Here is a 21,485-nt window from a genome sequence, read left to right as displayed (position 1 = left end):
AACAGCTCAATCACCATTTACAACAGCTTTGTCCCCTATGACTGAAACCACAATAGAATCATCTACAAGTGAAAGAACTTCAACAGTGGTAACTACATCATCATCAATAGGTACATCTCCATCTTCAATGTCTTCTGTAACAGACGGACAAAGTACATCAGAGATGATTTCATCAACAACAGAAATGCCTACTTCTAATTCAGCACAAACAACAAGCCAGGAGACGCAAAGCTCTATTTTTACTACTACTACAGAAACAGAACCTACAACAACAGTTCAACACACATTTACAGCAGATACATCCCCAATACCCACCTCCACATTAGAATCACCTACAAGTGAAACCGGATCATCTTTGCAAACTACTGTTTACACAACAGGTACCTCTCCATCTTCACCATCTACTTCAACAGAAGGACAAAGTACATCCGAATTAACTTCATCAGGAACAGTAAAGGCTTCATCTACTGTAGAGCAAACAACAAGCCAGCCTGCACAAACCACTCTGTTTACGACTACCAAAGAAACAGAACCTTCAACAACAGCTCAATCAGCATTTACAACAGCTATGTCCCCAACGAGTATGTCCACATTAGAATCATCTACAAGTGAAAGTGCATCAACTGTGCAAACTACTGTGTACACAACAGGTACCTCTCCATCTTCGCCATCTTCTTCAACAGAAGGACAAAGTACATCCGAATTAACTTCAGCAGAAATATCTTCATCCACTGTAGACACGTTGATGACAACAAGCCAGCTGGTTCAAACCACTCTGTTTAGTTCTACCTTAGAAACAGAACCTACAATGACAGCTCAATCAACATTTCCAACACCTATGTCTGCTATAACCACAACCACATTTGATTCATCTTCAAGTGAAAGAAGTTCAACAGTGGAAACTACATCATCCTCGATAGGTACATCTTCATTTTCAATGTCTATTATGACAGAAGGACTGAGAACATCAGAACTCCCTTCAACAACAACTGAAATATTTTCATCTGCTATAGAAGAAACAACAGTCCAGCAGTCAGAAGCCACTCGGTTTACTTCTACCACAGAATCGGAACCTAAAACAGCAGCTATATCAGTATTTACAACAGCTATTACCCGTATCAGCACATCCACATTAGAATCTTCTACAAATGAAAGTGGATTAACAGCAGAAACTATATTGTCCACAACAGGCACCTCTCAATTTTCACCATCTACTATAACAGATGGACAAAGCACATCAGGATTCACTTTATCAATACATACGCTGTCATCTAGTGTAGAACGAACAAGCCAGCAAACACAAACCACTCAATTTCCTTCCACAACAGAAACAGATTCCATGAGCACATCCACATTAGCATTGTCTACACTTGAAAGTGGTTCTACACTGGAAACTTCAATTTCCACAAGTAAATCTTCAGCTTCACCACCACCATTGTCTACGACAGAAGGACAAACCACATCAAAATTGACCTCATCTATAACAGAAATATCGTCATCTAGTATAGAACAATCAACACGCCAACAGACACAAAACACACAATTTACTTCTACTACAGAAACAGAATCTAAAATGACAGGTCAGTCAGCATTTACAACAGCTATGTCACCCATGAGCACCACATTACGATCATCTACACTTGAAAGTAGTTCAACACTGGAAACTACATTACCCACAATAGGTTCAACTCCATCTTCACTATTTACTACAACAGAAGAACAAACTTCCCATAATCCTCAAACAATAACATCAGCAGTTACAGCCCAAACATCAAGCATTTCTACATCATCCCAGCCAAGCCCTTCTGCTGAAACTAGCACCCAGAAAACCTCATCAACATCAACAGAACCTCATTCATCTGCAACAACTCTCATCTCAGTTTCAACAACTCAAAACTGCCTGGAGAATTGTCAGTGTAATGGGTCTCCATGCATCTTCAATGTAACATCTGGGAAATGTCAGTGTCAGTGCAATCCTTTCACTTTTGGAGAGTACTGCAATTTTGCAAATGACTCTTCTTCTATTACTTGGTGTGAGTATTTACCATACAATTCCTAAATAATTATTACACTTTGTTTTAATAATTCTTTGTACTTTGGGTATTTAATCAATGATAGATTAGCACCCAAGGTACTTGCAAAGTGTGACATAATTTAAAGTTAGTTGTATTATGGATTGTGTGACATTTTAGCTAAAACCTATTTGCATATGTTTTAGAGGTAAAATGCTATACAACCCACAGACATCCATCGTTTATTTTTTAATTACAAAAGACGGTAACACTTTATTTTAAGGTTTCTTTGTTACACGTTACATGTAATTACTATTGTAATAACAATAAATTTTGCATAATTATATGCAACTAACTCTATACCAAACCCTCATCCTAACCCTAACCATATAGTGATTATGTGTAGTTAAACATGTCAATACTTAAAAATATAATTACAATGTAACAAGGATACCTTTAAATAAATTGCAACCCAAAAGATGTGGCACAATAGTTCTCAAACATCATTTATGTTAATTAACTCACTTATGTTTTTATCTTTCTGATTTATTTGTAGCTGAAAGCACGCCCACAAGGAATGCAAATGTCTCTCTCAGAATTATGATGAACTATCTTCCTGGTTATGAAAACATTAACTCTTCAGAATCACGAAAACTAATTTCCATCTTAAAACATGAGGTACATTTTTATAGTTCATTTTCTTGAGGTACTTAATTTTAGTGGTTTTATTAATAAAAATAATTGTTTTTATTTTTGAGAGCTGATGCATATGCCGATATCTTGAAAAGCAGGGGGGCTGATATAAAGCTGATATAATTGTTTTCATTATTATTAATATTTAAGAAGTTTTAAATCATTTGACAATGGATATAAAAATAAATGTGTAAAATAAACATACATTTACTTTAGATGACAACGTATTTTTCACAAATAAATAAATATTATTAATAAAAATATAATTAAAAAGGAAGTAACTGTACTGTAGTCTACAGGGCACTCAGTATTCTGGGAAGTATGTGTGCATTGGGAATCATATTTTTCAAATAAAGCAAGGGTAACACTAATTTTACATATAGCTCACAGTGAAAATGACATGAATATCACAGTGGGCGAATGCAAAAAGCGCAGCATAATTTGAAACCACAAGTTCAAAGTTTAAAGCGTATTTGCTTAAAGCTAACGGCAAACAAGAAAGTATTATAATGTTTGCCTTTCTAATACTAATAATATAAAAGCAATCCTTATAATACTTTCTGTATACATTAATTCCTTTGTTTAACCGCTCTATCTGATTATTAGACAGGCTTCTATCTGTATTATACAGAACTGTTAACAACAACAGTAAACCAGAGGGAGAGTGTGAGCACTGTGTGCTCAGGCGCTGCCGCTCTCAGCGCCATCAAAATGAAAGTCCTGCCTCTATCACATTGACCGAGCAGAAAAACGTATCGTCAGATGCCGATATTTGAAAAATTTCAAATATCAGCCGATTTATCAGTCGATCTCTACTAAAATGTCAAATTTTAAATGCACACAGCCTACATAAAGTAGCTGTGATTTTTCACAAACTGTTGTGACTTCCGTAAAAAAGTTGACATCACTACACAGTCACCGCCTTTAGTCACCACCCCGAGCACTGCCCACCATCCCACTCTACTTTTGCTAAACCCCCAGACAATATTGCTTCCATTCCATTGCTGAGCAACAACAACATGGAAACATGTCGAAAAGGTTAACTTTAACCACGAAACCAGATCAGCCGACCTGTAATGTCTTACTCTCATTCAAAGGATGGACGATCTGACAGGATTGTTAATCCATATATTGAATACATTATACATCTAACATGTATAATAAAGACAAACTGACCATGTCTATCTAGTCATGATGAAGATGTTCGATTTAAGCAGGCAACTATTTTTACAGCTACATTTTTGTTCCATTTCGTGCAATGTTATAGTTATGTCAGTATGCCTATATGTATGTAGTGTTTTTATGTGGTGTATCATTGTTAATTACGGTACCCCTATAAAAAAAAATGTGAATGTCTGTTGACTGAAAATCAAAACACCTTGTGGACTTAACCACTGTTCCCAAAAAGGATGAAACTTCTTTCTTAACCACGAACATTTTTGCAACTTATTGATGACAACTGTGCTTTAGTTGTGTTTAACTTGTGTTTAGAAAGAGAATGTGTTTAGAGTTTTGCAAAAGAGTGCATGAGCTTTGCAAATAGAGCCTAACTTCCTGAATGTGTTTAAGGTTTAGCAGAAAGAGTGCTTTATTCGAACAAATTGGTTTAAGCTAGTGAGACATTCGGTTCAGGGATAGTGGTTTAGTGTTTTAGCAATTTAGAAAAACTGTAAATGCAATAACAGCATTTGTAGTTGTGAATTTGTGTTTCTTAACACTGCGCATGTTTGTGTTCTTTAGTAAGGATGACAAAATGGTGCAATGAAAAATGACATTGATCTAATTTATTGGCGTATTAATCATTCTATTTATGTGAAAAGACAAGTTTGATGCAAGTAGAAATTAAGAAAAAGTCTTTATTGTCATTGTATTGTGCAAAATACAATAAATTTGGGAAACTCTATCACTGCACAAATAAATGCCACCTTAATAGACAATTAAACCTTACAATAACATCCCAATGAACAAAACATCTAAATGATGCTAAAACTTTCTATGAAGCCCGTATTTATAATACATTATAAGGGTATTCTTAAGGCATTATAATGAATGCATAATGCATTATAAAAAAACTGTAAAATATGATATATAAACTCATGAATAATAATAACAATCATAATACATCATAAAACTTAATACATATATTACATAAGTTACAGTATGATTATTTTCTGGTTATAAGTTAGATATTTATAACGCACATTGAACACCATTTTACATCTACTTAATTTACAGTATTATGGACTGTTTCATATCTTGACATTTTTTATTTAGGATCTGCACAGTAACTTACTACAGCTTGTGAGTGGTTAAATGTTGAGTGTTATTTTAGTGTTTCTGTGCAGCTAATGTCAATTAATTGATATGATCTTAATACTCCAACTGAAAAAAAAAAATGTTTTATATGGTTACATTTTATCTTGAAAATATATTATTAACAATATCATTACTACTTATAAGTGTAATTTGACCTCTTTAAGTAAAGTAGCATAAAAAAGTATAATCCAAATTGATGTAACATGTTCATTGTTATAAATCATCATACAAAGCTATAACCACAAATAAGTAAATATTATAATATATTAAAACCGTTCTTATGAATATTCATGAGATGATAAAACATATTATAAGGTTTTTTATAATGCATTATGCATTCATTATAATGCCTTAAGGATACCCTCATAATGTATTATAAATACGTGCTTCATAGAAAGTGTTACCGGAATTTTTATTGATCATCAGATTGCAGGGTAGAGCATTGTGTCAAAAGCTTCGAGGCATCAACGCAGTTTATTGTAAAAGCCTTGTTCAGCACATAGCACTGTTCGTCTAGGCAGGGACAAACAGAGTCTGAAACAGCAAGAAAAAAAAAAAACTAAAACTAAATACTAGACACAGGAAAACAGGCAGTGCACAAGTAAACAAGAACTGGCTCCATAGAATAGCTATCGCTAAATGAGGATTGGAATAAATGCCAAACAATACTCGGCAGTGAATAATGGTGTGAGACTGATTTATATATTGTGTGTTATTGGTAGCAGCTGTGTGTGATTGGTTTCAGGTGAACTTGTAATTAGTGCAATGGAGAATGGGAAATGTAGTCCAGGGAGATGTGTGTGGTCTGTTATGATAAGGCAACTTATGGTGGCAGTCGGACGGAAATTCATGGACAGGATTCGTGACAATAAATAAATTAACTTCATATATTTAATAGTTAACTTAGACAACCCTAATTACCAAACTTAGTAAGGAGAAATTAAAATATGTGATGCCATAGTGAAGTTTATTTTGTAATATTGTATAATATATTTTCATTTTTGCTAAATATATAATGTATAAATACTTCTATATTTTTTTTTTTACAGCTTTCAATCCTTTGTAAAAGAGCAGATGCACAGAATTTCAAAGAAGTGCAAATACATAAGTTTGTGTAAGTTGATTTCTCTTGAATTTCATACATTTACCAACATTTGCCAAATATATCAATATGTGGTATGTATTTTTCCCATCTAGGAAAGGAAGTGTCATTGCTGAAAGTACTGCAGTATATAACTATCCCAACAATGACTCACAAATAATGTTTCTAAATAACTATTTGCAATACACCCTGGAAACAATCTTTAACGAAACAGATTCATTTAAAAATCTCAGCATAGCTCTTAATGCTTCCATCCAAGTTGACCAAACGACCATGGGGCCAGTTATAATATCAAGTAAGTTATTTTTTATTTTTATTATTATTTTTTGGAAACAGATAGCCTTGATTTAACATATTTAATTAAATACTGTAATAATAATAATAATAATAATAATAATAATAATAATAATGATAATAATAAATTACACATAATTTAAAGAACACATGGATTAATGTTCTACAGTTTCTGTAATATGTCTTTTATATTTATTTTTAGATATATTTAATGATCAGAGGATCAATGGATATCTTTTTAATCTTTGTTTTGTGTAGATATTTCAGATCTGCAGTCATTTGTGAAATGCGCAGTGGATTTTGCAAACTTAACGGTAGAGTTGGAAGATGGAGCATGGGTATGTGTGGGACCGTGTAAAAGAAATCTTGAATTCTGCAATCAACGAGGTGAATGCCTTAATGAAATAGAAGGACCACAGTGCAGGTAAGTCTTTCAAAGCAAATTCAGAGGACTACAAACTGTATAGACTTCAGCTAAACAAATGATATTTAACTATAAATTATTTACATTGGCTCCCTTTATCCCTAAATAAATCAAGGGAAAGAGCTTATTACTTTAGAAATTAGCTTATTTAAATAATAAGTTCAAAACCTAACAAAAAATCACTTTAGAATTTGATGGGCAAGAATATTGTAAAAAGTCAATGTCTTGAATTAATTCAGGAACTAATCCTCTCCTACTCATTTTGCTAACTGTCTAGGTGTTACAGTTCTCCCTTTGAGAAGTACTATGGAGATCATTGTGAGCTTTACAGCAGAGGGGCCGGTTTCTACGCTGTCCTCTTTGGCTGTTTAGCAGCTTTTGCTCTACTTATCATTGTCTTTGGTGTGATGATTCTGGTGCTCTACAGAGCCAAGAGGTCTGTATAACTGTTTCTGTGACTTATTAAAAGACCAAAACATCAAAGCAAACAAATAACACCGTTATTAATTTCAGCAGAACTTCAAGCAAAAGGAGGTTATCACTTTTTGATGATGTCTTCTTCGATTTTACATCAAGAGGTACAATGTCTAGCTTTGCAAATGCTTTAGTAAATATGCTTCAGCAGCAGTATAAGATGAAAGTTTCAAACATCAGAATTGAAAATATTATTGAATAACTGAAAATAGTAAATATATTATTTCAGGATCCATAGACAGTGGTTATGGGATTCAAAATTTGTCAGTCACAGAAGATTCAGCACCTGGGTCTTTCAGCTCATAACATGAAAATGCACCTGTGCGGTAGGATGAGCAATTGTGCATTTAATTTAACAAACTGGAAATGGAAAATAACATGTATTGGTCATTGATAAATTGATTATTTTTTAATCATAGTTGTTTTCTCTCTGTTACAGATAAAGACCAGAGCAAATTAAGTGGTGGATGTCCGATGAACAGAAAAGACATTTATTTATCTAAAGAAATTGTATTTAAAATATTTATAAAATAATCTCAGGAAACCAACATAATTATACATACATTTACTGGGTTGATTTCAGATTATGTATCTTATGTCTTTCAAAGCAAATTCAGATGACTATGTACAAACTGTGTAGTGTAAATAATATTTAAAAAAAACATAAGAACATTGTATAAAGCACCTCTGTAAAACTCAGTAATCTATGATACCAAACACTGCATAGCATATGGAAAAATCAATAATAAACCAAATAAATATGTACCCAGTCAGCAAACAAATTTAGCCCAGATTTGGCATGTGTCTGGCGCAGCTGGCATTCATCCGGCACTGGCATACAGAACGTGGGCCAAACATGGCCCGGGTTTGGCAGAGATGGCACTGGATTTAAGATGGCACCCAAGACATGGGCCAGATGTCAAATGGAGTATTTGGCCCAAATGTCAAATATAGATATGTGGGCCATATATGTATGGCCGATCCTGAGCCACATTTAAAATCCTTTTCAAATATTTTTGAGTAAAATCCCAATGTTTTCCCATACAGAAAGGTAATATATTCACAAATATGTGACACACTGTAAAATATATTGAAATACATTTTGAAAATATATTTTTAAAATGCATAACATAAGCTCATGTTGCGTATTTAATTATGTGTGTTTATATGTAAAATTATATTGATGCCTCATGACAGGCGATTATATGATGTATGATATTATACCTTATATTGTAGAATAGTATCCTGATATTATATATGACTGACTTAAAACAATGTTTTGCATTCACTGCTTTCATATTCTCATTCAGTTTACAGTTTGATGTAGCCCTATCCAATTAAACAATACATGATTAGGTTTCAGGACATTTTATTTGACTTTATGTACTACTCAGTAAACAAATTTGGCCCAGATTTGGCATGCGTCTGGCACAGCTGGCATCTATCCGGAACTGGCATACAGCATGTGGGCCAAACATGGCCCGGGTTTGGTAGAGATGGCACTGGGTTAAAAACGGCACCCAAGACATGGGCCAGATGTCAAATATAGATATGTGGGCCACATAAGTATAGCCGATCTTGACCCACATTTAAAATCCATTTCAAATATTTTTGATTCAAATTTTATATTTTTGATAAAACTGTAATTGTTTGATTTCAGTTCCTGCACATTGCTAAATAACTACTTAGACCACATTTTTTTTTATGCCATGTCCTGTACACCAGTGGACTTTTCATAATTTAAAAATTTTCCACTGTAATTTCTATGAGATATATGATTAAATCCTGCATTCAATATTATATTGTATTATAATATTCAAAGTTACTCTATGATAATTTCCGTTACCAGTTGGTTAATTAAGATGATCACAAATTGAAGATAAATGTGATTGGAGAGATTAAATATATTTGAGAAATGATAGAAACGTGTTGCCATTTATGACAGATATTTCTAGAAACACAGCTTCCGCATGAATCAGTGGATTAGTGTCAGTTAGCCCAATTTGCGCCAATCAGGATTTCAAAATCCCGGAAATGCGAAGCTGACCTATCAGAGCGAAATTGGCCGAAAGGCGCAATTATCAAATGCAGTGCTTCATGGGATTGTAGTTTTTTTACCCAGTTGGCTTTAACACACATAGTCTCGTACTTTTGTATTTTTTACAAATGTTCAAATATTTTTTATTTCGGATCGAATATTGTACACGTTGTGATTCAAGTTTTAGCTGGTTGTTATGATTCATGGTTTATAACGCTTTAAAGCAACAAATCTCCAAAGAGGAAAAGTGAATGAAAATACTCCCGGAACCAGTAGGTCGAAAAAGTGGGCGGGCGCTTCAGTCTTGCACAGACTTCAGAAACGGTCAAGCACTGAACCGGGATTTCGGGGAAAAAAACGGGAACCGCTGTGTCCATTTTGTTTTACTGTCTTTGGGGGGAAAGCCAGCAGAGTTGGTAAGTGAAAACTTGTATCATTAAAGTTTAATTAAGTACATAAAAGGACTTTAGTAAAGCTTTAATTAATTGATGTGTGAACATGCTATCGAAACTGTTCTAATTATAATTTGCACGCCAATTGTTTAAACGCAGTTTTAAATACAATAAACTAACATGTCCAAAAAGTCAATCATTGTCTTATGTCACTTAAATGTAATCATCTTTGGCAGATGATGCAAGTTAGGGTTGCATGTTATGATATTTGTGGTTGGAACAAATTTCTGTAAAACTATATAGTACGGGCCAAGAGTTTGGAAATATTGCTGTTTTTAATGTTTTTGAAAGAATTTTTTCTGCTCATCAATCCTGCATTTATTTGATTAAAAAATACAGATTTTTTTTAAATATATATTTAATATTTTAATATATTATTACAATTTAAACTTATTGGTTTTCAATTTATTATACTTTAAATTATCATTTATTTATGTGATGCAAAGCTGAATTTTCAGGATTATTACTCAAGTCTATCACATGATCTTTTAAAAATCATATTATGTGTTGGGTGTTGGGAACAGTTCTGCTGCCTAATATATTTGCTGAATAAAAGGTTAAAAATAACTGCATTTATAAAAATAAAAATCTTCTTTACGATCACGTTTTAGCAATTTAACACATCCTTGCTGAATAAGATATTTATTTATTTCAAAAATAGAAAGAAAAAAATTACTGACCCCAAATTACTGACCAGTAGTGTATATTGTTGTTACAAAAGATTTATATTTTGAAAACATTTGCTTCTTTTTTTATTTTTATGTTATTTTACTTTTTATTCATTAAAGTATCCTAAAAAAGTATCACATGTTCTGGAAAAATATTAAGCAGCAGAACTGTTCCCAACTTTGATAATGAATCATCATATTAGAATGATTTCTAAAGGATCATCTGATAGACTCGAGTAATGATCCTGAATATTCAGCTTTGCATCAGAGAAATAAGTAATAATTTAAAGTATAATAAATTGAAAACCAATTATTTTTAAATTGTAATAATATATCACAATATTACATTTATTTTCTGTATTTCTGATCAAATAAATGCAAGCTTGATGAGCAGAAGAAACTTCTTTCAAAAACATTAAAAATAGTAATGTGTCCAAACTTTTGGCCCATACTGTATATTAAATGTTAAAATAAAAATAAAATTGTTCAACCAATATTTTAGAATTTGTCATGTTGAAATTGAGTAAATGCTCGAAAAAGGGGTATTGTTATTTTATTCTACTTCACTTTGAATATAATAAGTAATAATATGTTTTTTAAATGAACTAAAAAATTTGTAATTAGGCATCAAAAATATTCAGTATACTGCATCCTCAATACAATCTATGTATTGAGTTTTAATGATGATTAATTGTTTTTAATTAGTGGTTTTAGTTAATCATCAAACTGCTAATCATTTCATTGTTAAAGCTAGTTTGCTTTCGTGATTACAACTGTATTGTTACTGTATTGTGAATTTTTTTTCAGAATGCAAGCAGAGGCTGAAAAAAACGTATCTTTTTCTGGTATTTCATTATAGTCTATTAAAAACAAAATAATATGTATTTTTTATTTTTAGGAGGAAGAACAAAAAGGATTCTGTAAAGTCACAGTATGGATAAGGTATGGAAGTACAATGATAGGAGCAATTCCAGAAGAAGGGCACTAAAACTAGTCAGTGAATTGATTGACGATGTGGAACATAGGGAGGGGGAGGTGGAGGACGATTCTGAGTTAAGTGTTTGTGTTGATGCTTCGGGGGATTCAGACATGGAAATTAGTGATGAAGGAAGTGACCATCAGAATATTGAAGCAGATGTTGAGGATAAGGAAGTACATGAAGAGGCTGCAGTTTCTGTTGAGGACCAGTCTGATCTTCAAGATCCTTGTAGTCAGAGAGATTTGCAGTGTTCACTAGTAGATTGGGCAATTGAATTTGGAATTTCATTAATTGCTTTGTCAGCACTTCTTACCATTCTCAAAGTCCATCATTCCTCTCTGCCTAAGGATGGAAGAACGTTGCTGAAAACAAAAACAAGATACAACATTAGGAGTATAGCTGGTGGTGTGTTTCATTATTGTGGAATTCTGAATTCATTTAGGAAAATCCTTGATAGCGTTTGGCATACTGTGGCAGACAAACATGTCTTCAAGCTACAGTTGAATTTTGATGGACTACCACTCTTCAAGAGTACTAGTACACAGTTTTGGCCGATTCTTGGTTTGCTGCAAGGTCACACTAAGGCACCAGTGTTGATTGGACTTTTTTGTGGTACTTCAAAGCCAAATTCTTTGGCTGATTATCTTCATGATCTGGTTCACGAGCTAAAAATGTTGAGGGATGGGTTTCTGTTCAAGCAGAAAACATTCTTTTTGAATGTTGTTTCAGTTATGTGCGATACCCCTGCCCGAGCCTTCATCAGAGGTGTGAAGTCACACACTGCATATCATGGATGTGACAAGTGTCATCAAACAGGTGTCTGGAAATCAAATCGAATGACATTTCCTGAGGTGAATGCAAAGCGCAGAACTGATGAGAGTTTTAGGCAAGCAACTGATGAAGAACACCACATTCAGCACTCACCTCTTACAGACATTGGCATTGACATGGTCACTTGTTTCCCTCACGATTACATGCACTTGGTTTGTCTGGGTGTAATGCGGCGTCTTTTAGACTTGTGGATCAGCACCATCGGTCCCTTGCACTGTCGCATATCATCCATTCAAGCTTCCATGGTGTCAGATAGACTTCTTGCACTGAGAAGTTACATTCCAAGTGAGTTTGCTCGAAGGCCTCGGGCACTGGCAGATCGATGTAGGTGGAATGCAACAGAGCTACGCCAATTTTTGTTATACACTGGTCCAGTTGTGCTGAATGGTGTTTTACAGACTCAAATCTATGACAACTTCATGCTTTTGTCTGTAGCTGTGTACATTTTGGCAAGTCCAGAATTTTGTATGGAGATGAATGACTTTGCAAATACTCTGTTGCGTTCATTTGTTGAACACTTTGGCCAGCTTTATGGTGAAGAGTTTTTGGTTTATAATATTCATGGGCTGGTGCACCTCAGTGAAGATGTCAAAATCCATGGCAATCTAGATCTAATATCAGGATTTCCCTTTGAAAATTTCTTAGGAAAACTCAAAAAACTGGTACGAGGGCCATGCAATCCTTTGACTCAGGTGATGCGTAGATTGTCAGAGATAGAAAATAGCAACTACAGTTGTGATGTAGAAGAGGCAATTCAAAAATTGGATAAAGAACATACGGATGGGCCAGTACCAGAGTGCTTCTCGCAACAAGCTCATCAATTTAAAGTTCTCGCGATTGATGATGTAGTTGTGAAGCTCAATGAGAGAGATTCTTGTGTCAGAATTGACAATAAGTTGGTTTTAGTCCAAAACATTGTTGAGGATAAAGGTGCAGTATACCTTGTGGGCAAAGAATATAAACAGGTGGAACACTTCTTTAAATATCCTATTGATTCAAAAGAGTTGGGAATTTATGTGGCTTCCAAGCTCTCCACAAATGTCAAGTGTTTCATGACAGGAAAGAAGCTGCAGAAGTATGTGAGATTGCCATTCCGAAACAAATTTGTTGTTGTTCCACTCCTGCATCAAGAGAAATAACTCTGAAGATGCTTGTGTATAATAGTTGGCTAAGGAATATCATTCTTGTCTCTTTAGATGTTTCACATTGTTGTCTTTGACAAGACAAATGAGGTTGAAGTTGTGCCTTCAGTCTGGATTAAAAATGGAGAGTACATGTGGCCTCCAAATAAGATAGATATAACAAAAGCTGTGAAATCACAGGAGAGTCCTGGAGATGACTGGAAGCCCCATAATGCCAGAATTATTTTCACGTCACGTGAGTTGTTTTGCCACCACTTTCTTCAAATTGAATAGTTATAAAAAGTTAAAAGTAATAAGTAATAGTTAAAATCACAGTTTTACTTTGTAAATTAATTTTTGTGATGCTGTTTTTCCAGATGACTACAAGGAAGCTAGACGCAAACTACCACTTGCTGTTGATCACACAGACATTGATCAGACCGATGGAGGAGACTCACCAATTACATTTCAAAGAAAAAGAATGTAGGTTTGGTTTTGGTTTGTTTGTTTAATGTTTTGCACCACATTTACAAATAAAAGCCTATCTTGAAATTGATAAATGTGATGTTAGACCCAAGAACATTCTTTTCCCTGGAGAAGACGACGACGATGATAATGCGATGGAAGAGCACCTGAAAGAACCAAAATCAAGAAAAGGGTAGGAAGCTTCTGCTTTTTATAATGATAATGTATTTTATCACAGCAGATAAATGACATTTATGTACTTTTAAGCAGAAGGTATTCTATACCCGATGCTCCGAAAATTGCTAGACATGCCAACAAATTAGACCCAGGAAAGCCAAACTGCCCTAAGATCTTCCACAGTACTCTTGCCCTCCACAATGATGAGATGGAAGGAATTAAAGCAACAAAGTCCAAAAAAAAGTAAGAAACATCAGCCATTTTAAATTACAGTGCATTTTATCCCAGCTGTTAAAGGACTAAGATGTTTTGTACTTTGCAGGAGGTATGCCTTACCTAATGCTCCAGTGATCTCTAGGGAACAGATTTCTCCTGCAGTAGACAACCTCCACCTTAATGGCCAAGGCAGAACTGACCTTCATTCACGCGATCATAGCAGTCCTGATGTTAGCCTACATGGCCAAAGCAGTCCTCACCTTCGTCCACATGGCCAAAAGAGTCCCAATCTTCTCCCAAGTTGCTACAGTCCTGACTTGTATGCAGATTGCCACAGCACTCCTGAGATCCACTCAAGTCAGCAGACCAGCATTGCTATGTTATCATCGGGCTGGAATTTTCTCTCCGAGAGTTGTACATTAAGTAAATCAAGCACTGAGACCCTTTTAAGCCAAGCCAACGTTGAGGTCAGAAGACCAGCCCATAAAAGTAAAGAGATCCATAAAAAAAGCACTCCGAACCTTCGACGCTCCCTCAGCCACACCAGACCACGGACATCGAGCAAACATCCAGTCACCAAATTTGTGAGTATATTAGTGTTTAGCCCTTTTCACACAGGGAATGCACTGATAGTGTGTCATGGGATTAGCCTCAGGATTGTCTGATTTTGCTTAATTCACATTGCCAGTGATTTTCCGCAATCTGTGCTAGAGATGTGCAACAGTGATCGAGTACTCGAGTACTCGGCTGTGACAGCGATGATCAATCATGAAAACGATGATCGTGGGAAAAAATTCTGATTAGTTACAGCAACACTTTGGGTGGCACCATGAGCTCTTATTGTTTAGCTTGCAACAGCATGAGGTTCAAAGTATAGACATGAGAAGAGAGAAATGCATGGTTTCGAATTCACATAGTGATGCCTGGGTTGGCTACATCTAATTAATCTAATATAGGATGCATTGGCATTAGGGATGTCAACGATTAATCGATGATCGATTAATTGTCGATAAGAGATGCAATCGATTAAGGCTATCGATGGTCGGTTAACCGATTCAATGTTGGGCTGCGTGCGGCTCATGCGCACTCAACACGTGCGAGCGGCTGTGAGTGACGGTGACGATATATAAAAGCATCATCATTCATTCACAATGTACAAATTAAGCTTTTAATGTGATTTAAACTTTAAAGTACATTAAAATAGAAACAACATAAAAGTTCTTCAACATTAAATGCAATAGAAATGTAGTTACTAATCATTTCATCAGATAACTGTTTTATATCGTGCGCTTTGCAGGGCTGCGGGACACAGTGACAGGACAGATAGTCTATTCATTCCTACAACTTGTTAATTCATTCCTACGAATTATTAATGTGGCAATTGTCCATGTTTCATTAATTTTGTTCCCTAAATAACCCATGATTTAAGTGAAATAAGGGAACAAATTAATAAATCGAACGAATTCTTAATTCATGAAATCTTTAATTTCCCTTCCCATGTTTACCACAGTAAGAGATGCGAAAACAGTTATTAAAAGCGAAAGATAATAAAATAAACCTGGGAAATTAGAGGGTTAGACTATGAAGATTTAGGAAAAGAAACAATGCCTAAATATACTGAATTTGTGCAAATTCGTGACCAACCGGCAAACCAGAACAAAGCCGCGTAAATGAAGACTATGGGGTCCAAAAGCATGGTCGCGATCTAACATTTTCCAGTTAACCTATTATTCCTCTAATAAACAAAGCTTTTATACCACACTTGTCATAATCAGATCTTATCATTTCTAAATAAATAATTGCTGGATTCAAAACAGCGATTAATAGGCGCTGTGACCGACACATTCCTGGAGCATTCACTGCTGTCACTAAACGGTGACGCCGAGCATTGTTCACAAGTTTCTGCATGGACCTGACTATGGCACAGGTTCTAAGCCCTGGGACAAAATGGGATGCTTTAAGGAAAATTTATAGCCTACTAAGTAATAGGCCCAACATAAAAATAACAATTTGTTTTCATGTTTTTTTTTTTTTTTTTTTAAATAGGCTATGCGAAATATATCCGACTTAAATAATTTAGATTAACGGATTTAAAACAGAAGTGTGGGCGCTCCATAAGTTCACAAAAAAAAAAAAAAAAAAAAAAAGGATGACAACGCATTCTGTTTGTTTGCTTTATTTTACAAGAGCACAAATCTTCTGTTTTTATTGTGAGTGTGCACAAATGAAAGTAAACACTTTTGCGGAAAATATATTTTTTTTTTAATGTCTCAGCTGTTTCGATCGCGCCGGAGCCTGCTGCACACGTATATTCTAGCGATTCAAACTTACATCGCAGTCTGTTCATTATCAAAATAAAATAGTCAACTAAACATTAAAAGGTTACACTGGTCAGTTTAAATAGACCGTAGTATACCGGTCCACTCTGCTGTTATGCCAAGGACGTTTTTGCTCATATGAAGAGGATCATCTTTTCCGTCTATATGCGAATGCGTGTTAAGTACAAGCCTAGTTTTCATTATAAATAATAGTTTAACATTCAAATACATTGCGAATATGGAAACATTTCGATTTGTGCCGAATGAGACATGAGCAATAACCTCCAAATAAATCTAGCCAAAGCCGCGCTCGCTCATCCTCGTCTGCACGCATGCACTGTCACGATCTAATTCGCTGTATGCTGGATTTTTAAAAATCTGCATTTTCTAGGACATAATCCAGCAGGATCAAATTAATGTGAGCAACTGTGTTTTGGTGCAGCAGCGCCGATGTAGTTCACTTAATGTGCAGCGCAGTCACACGCGCTCCACATTTCGGATAATTTTATTTTAAATACAATAATGTCAGTTGAAAACATTGCAATTGTGCTTTAAAATACAACAACGAGCACCACAAAACCATTTAAAGAGGCGCGTTCAGCGTTCTCCGTGCGGGATTGGAAACTGTCAACAAAGTAAAATGACCTCAAAAGTATGGCGCGCTCTCTTCATTTTATCAAATGATCATAATCGCATCTATTAATTTTATAATCCTGCTACTAGCATTTTATTCAGACTAAAACCTATTTAATTCAAGTGAGAAAGCGTTTTGTGTGTGTGTGTGTGTGTGGCTTTTGCACATCCTGTCATACCGCTGACTGCGTGCCTGCAATAGACGCATTTTGCAGTATTATGGTTAACGATTAATCGATTAATTGATCGTTAATTTAAACGACGATCGATCATGGAAATAATCGAAATTTGACATCCCTAATTGGCATATTAACATTTATTAACATGCTGAATGCACTGAACATTACATGTTTAGTTTCATGCTCTAGTGTACTGCCCGACAATGATTGAGTTATTTGAGCCAGTCATATTGCTCTCTCTCTCTCTGTTGCATCTCTCACTCTCTTTCGCTAGTGCATAACTTAGTTCACTGGCATATGCATCCTTTTGTACAGATACAAGTTGTAATGTTAAAGTCAATGTTATCATAATCATAATCTAACTGTTATAATCATGTGTTCATCTTTGATAGACATGTTTGCATGTCATATTTTTATATTAACATTCATTTTCTTAACAGATTTTTATTATCTCCATTACGGCATTGTCCCTCCCCTGCACAAGCCCCTCCCCCTGAGTACTCGATTAATCTATTTTGAAACCTATCGATGATTGAAATTGCCAAAAATGCCCATCCCTGATCTGTGCATGCTCACAGTCATCTGCACAAAACACTTCCTCTATAAAATTGATAGCTATTTAGTGCTCCCTTGCTTGCTGTGTCAAATGTGAATGCATGTGTAATGTTGCTTATTAAATAATGACAACACCAATAGTGTTTTGGTATATAATTGCAATTTATAGGTTTCTGAATTAAAATTTTGTTTAAATGTAGACATTTTATGTTTTCTATAGGTGTCTGGCAAGTAAAATTTGGACAACAAAAAAACCTAATCTGCCTGTCTTTCTCTTTTTTCCTCTTAGTTCTTCTTCGTAATATATTAACAAAACAGGAGATGCTTATGGACCAAATGCGAATTATCATGAAGACCCTCCAGTGTATGCAATCAAGTCAGGAGACAGAGATAGGCCTAGATCGAAATTTGTTGCCTCTCAAAGATCTCACTTCTCTACAGAGCATGGAGGGCAATCTGCGGAGTACTCCTGACCTCCATAAGCAATTGGTATGTGAGCATTTCTTTTAATAACATTAAATCCTAGTTGGCTGGCTTTTATTTTCTAAATAAGTTTCTTTTTCTCTCATTAGCTTTAAGCAAAGCCATGAAAGCCCACACAATAATGAACACTGGATGTTCTGATCACACTGTTGTAATCATATTGTTTGTAAAAACTATGACTAGATGTTGTATGGGGCACACAGCGGCTCCGTTTGCATTGTTCTGCATGTTTATAAAAATGTATAGGGTTAATGGTTCATAAAAGAAAAAAAGAAAAGAAAACATTGGTACAGTGAAACGTGAAGATTTGGATTTTATTGGATATGTAGCCTGAACCTAGCTGCCAGTTGTTTAGCATTGGCTGACTCATGAGCTTCCCCATTACATAAAAGAAGTCATCTATAGCGATGCTCATCTTTTGTTCAGCCCAATGGTCAGACTGACACATCTGCTAGATAAATATGCTTTTGAGGGCTTTAGACTTGTACTTCTGATGAAATTAAACACTGACACAATTTTTCTTTTTTAATACTGTAAAACTGCTTTCCATTGTGTAAGACTATATATATATATATATATATATATATATATATATATACATGCAACATGTTTTTGTTGTGATAATGACATCTGAACTGATTATAATGGTTCAAAGTTTTCAGCACAAGGTGAAAAATAAGGTGGATACTGCTGATAATTTCAAACTTCTTTTTGACACTGAACGAACAAAAAACTTATCCATTCTTACAGGGCCTTAATGAGAGCCATCTTCCTTAATTAATTTGCATCTCTGCTCTCCTTTTTCCCACAGTAAAATGGCAGTGACGCACAAAGGGAAATGGTTTACACTAGATTAGCCATAAATTGTAATGTGTGAGCACCTAGACAGTTTCTCGTGAGCACACAATATATATATTTTTTTTTTAAGAGACATAATTTTTGGACCAATTTCAACTATAATAATCTTTGTATTTAGTGATTGAAATTCTAAAATATTAAACCACTGCTTAAAACTAATTACATAAATGATTTCAGGTAAACACTCTGGCTCTTAAAGGTGGGGCGGACGTGCAGGAGTCTGTTTGGAGAATCATGCATGGTCTGTTTACCAACTCCTTGGCGAGGAAAGTTAACATGAGAGGATTGAATGGAAAGATTAGCTTCCTACGCCTACAGATACGAGATGTTGTGATTGGTAAGTTGCCATTTATTCCCAATATGTAAGGAGAGAAACTATTTCCTCATGAAATCAATTCCTTGTGAATCCAAAACTCATGAACTCTCGCAACACGCATGACATCCAACAAAACAATAAACTTTCTAATCTGACAGGAAGATTTGGGAGAAAGACCATTTGCTCATCTGTCCCTGCACCCATCCTTAAAGGAACACTCCACTTTTTTTGAAAATAGGCTAATTTTTGAAAATAGGCTAATAAACTTCCCTAGAGTTAAAAAGTTGAGTTTTACCGTTTTCAAATCCATTCAGCCGATCTCCGGGTCTGGTAGCAGCACTTTATAATAGTTCATTTAAATGGAACCATAATCAGAACCGTAAAATTTCAAGCAATACGCAACCCTACTTATGATCCGTATACTGTAATATGTTGAATTTTGACATTGCCAACCTTTAAATTAAGTTGACAATAAGTAATAAACAGTATTGAGTTGTTGAGTATTTAAAAGTATTATGATCACCATGTATTCTCTGAGTAAGTTACAGAACTGGCGAGTTTGTGTCTGTGCGTTCACTGTTCACAGAGTTCAAATATCTATATATATATAAATAAACATGATATTGAATGATCTTTCACCTGAAGTAGACAAGTCAGAATTTGAATTTAAATCTGGGTTCAGGTTTTGTTGTAATATTGCATTTGATTTAATATCCACATTACCTGATGATGCATAAGTTAATTCTAAATCATGTGTGCTTGTGTTTTTCAGCGGCTGTGAGACGTAACCGTCTAACATCCGATGCCACAGAGAAAGACATTGATTCCACCGTTAAAAGATTGCTGTATCTGGCCCCAGACAGAGATGGTGGACGGAAAGAAAGGATGAAGAGCAAAGTGCTTAAGGACAATATGACTGGTTAACAGGATTCAGGCTTGGATGTTCAAAAGCTCTGTCGAGAGTTCAAATTGTTCAGTGACAGAATTACTGTTTCAGAGTCATTTGAAGAGTACTACTTGTTCCTAGCCATAAACGTGGACGTAAAAAGTGTTTTGTGAAGTGAAACTTGTTGATGAAACATGTTCTAGTGTTATATGTTTAGTGAATCTTGTTCGTGACCAGAAACATGGATGTTCAAGCATTAAGCAAAGCAATGAAACTTGATGATCAAGTACCACTTAAAGTGAAACATCATAAACCAAAAAAACAGCACTTGTTTTATATTTGTTTTTATTTATTTTTAGCTGAACTGACAGAGGAGTGTCATTTTAGAGAGGAGTTTGTACAACGGAAAAATGTCATGATGAAAAAACAGATGCCAATGCTTTGATGTTTAACACAATTAAATATTTGTTCAGAATACTGTCTTGATGTGACTATTTATCTGGGAGGGGTGTGTAAGTGGCTTGGTTATGGTGGTGTTGAGGCTGACGTGGAATCTAGTCCAGAGTATTGGAGTTATGGGTAATTAACTTGGCCGAGACTTGGTCCAGTTATGGCCCATGTATGGCCTTTGTTTGGAATCCAGACCTGGTCCACACTAGGACCGTCATTCATTGCGGTATGTGGGCCAAGTCTTGTGGGCCAGAGCTGGGCCACAGAAAAATTGGATCATGCTCAGCTGTGGCTCAGTTTTGGGCTTTCTGGTTAAAGACTGGTGTTGATATGGTTTACTTAAGGTTATGTTTTGATTCCAATGTTATATTTCGATCTGGCCCAGTTCTGGGCCAGTTATGGGTAATTAACTTGGCTGAGACTTGGTCCAGTTATGGCCCATGTATGGCTTTTATCTGGAATCCAGACCTGGTCCACACTAGGACCGTCATTCATTGCGGTATGTGGGCCAAGCAAAAGCTGGTTGTGTGGGCCGGAGCTGGGCC

General features: G+C 35.2%; 1 protein-coding gene across 7 annotated transcripts; it reads left to right on the top strand.

Moving 5' to 3' along the window:
* The first annotated feature begins 626 nt into the window (after positions 1 to 626).
* On the top strand, positions 627 to 20,965 carry LOC113110891 (mucin-3A-like). Of its 7 annotated transcripts, none has more exons than XM_026275166.1 (18): positions 627 to 2,033; positions 2,569 to 2,690; positions 6,071 to 6,135; positions 6,219 to 6,418; positions 6,676 to 6,841; positions 7,119 to 7,277; positions 7,358 to 7,419; positions 7,545 to 7,641; positions 7,755 to 9,769; positions 11,372 to 11,415; positions 13,480 to 13,660; positions 13,782 to 13,887; positions 13,976 to 14,062; positions 14,140 to 14,289; positions 14,369 to 14,846; positions 18,237 to 18,436; positions 19,466 to 19,625; positions 20,377 to 20,965. In XM_026275166.1, exons 10-16 carry the CDS (start codon positions 11,407 to 11,409, stop codon positions 18,255 to 18,257), a joined length of 1,032 nt encoding a protein of 343 aa, XP_026130951.1. In that variant the 5' UTR covers positions 627 to 2,033; positions 2,569 to 2,690; positions 6,071 to 6,135; positions 6,219 to 6,418; positions 6,676 to 6,841; positions 7,119 to 7,277; positions 7,358 to 7,419; positions 7,545 to 7,641; positions 7,755 to 9,769; positions 11,372 to 11,406; the 3' UTR covers positions 18,258 to 18,436; positions 19,466 to 19,625; positions 20,377 to 20,965. The 7 variants fall into 6 exon arrangements, with proteins under 7 accessions (XP_026130951.1, XP_026130950.1, XP_026130946.1 ...); XM_026275165.1 differs by having other exon boundaries at positions 14,137 to 14,289; XM_026275161.1 differs by having other exon boundaries at positions 7,355 to 7,419.
* The last annotated feature ends 520 nt before the right edge of the window (positions 20,966 to 21,485 follow it).

This window comes from Carassius auratus, chromosome 11 (assembly GCF_003368295.1).
Source record: "Carassius auratus strain Wakin chromosome 11, ASM336829v1, whole genome shotgun sequence".
In the NCBI taxonomy this organism is placed as follows: Eukaryota; Metazoa; Chordata; class Actinopteri; order Cypriniformes; family Cyprinidae; genus Carassius; species Carassius auratus.
The sequence above is the reverse complement of the archived record's forward strand: the minus strand, read 5'-3'. Positions and strand labels throughout refer to the sequence as shown.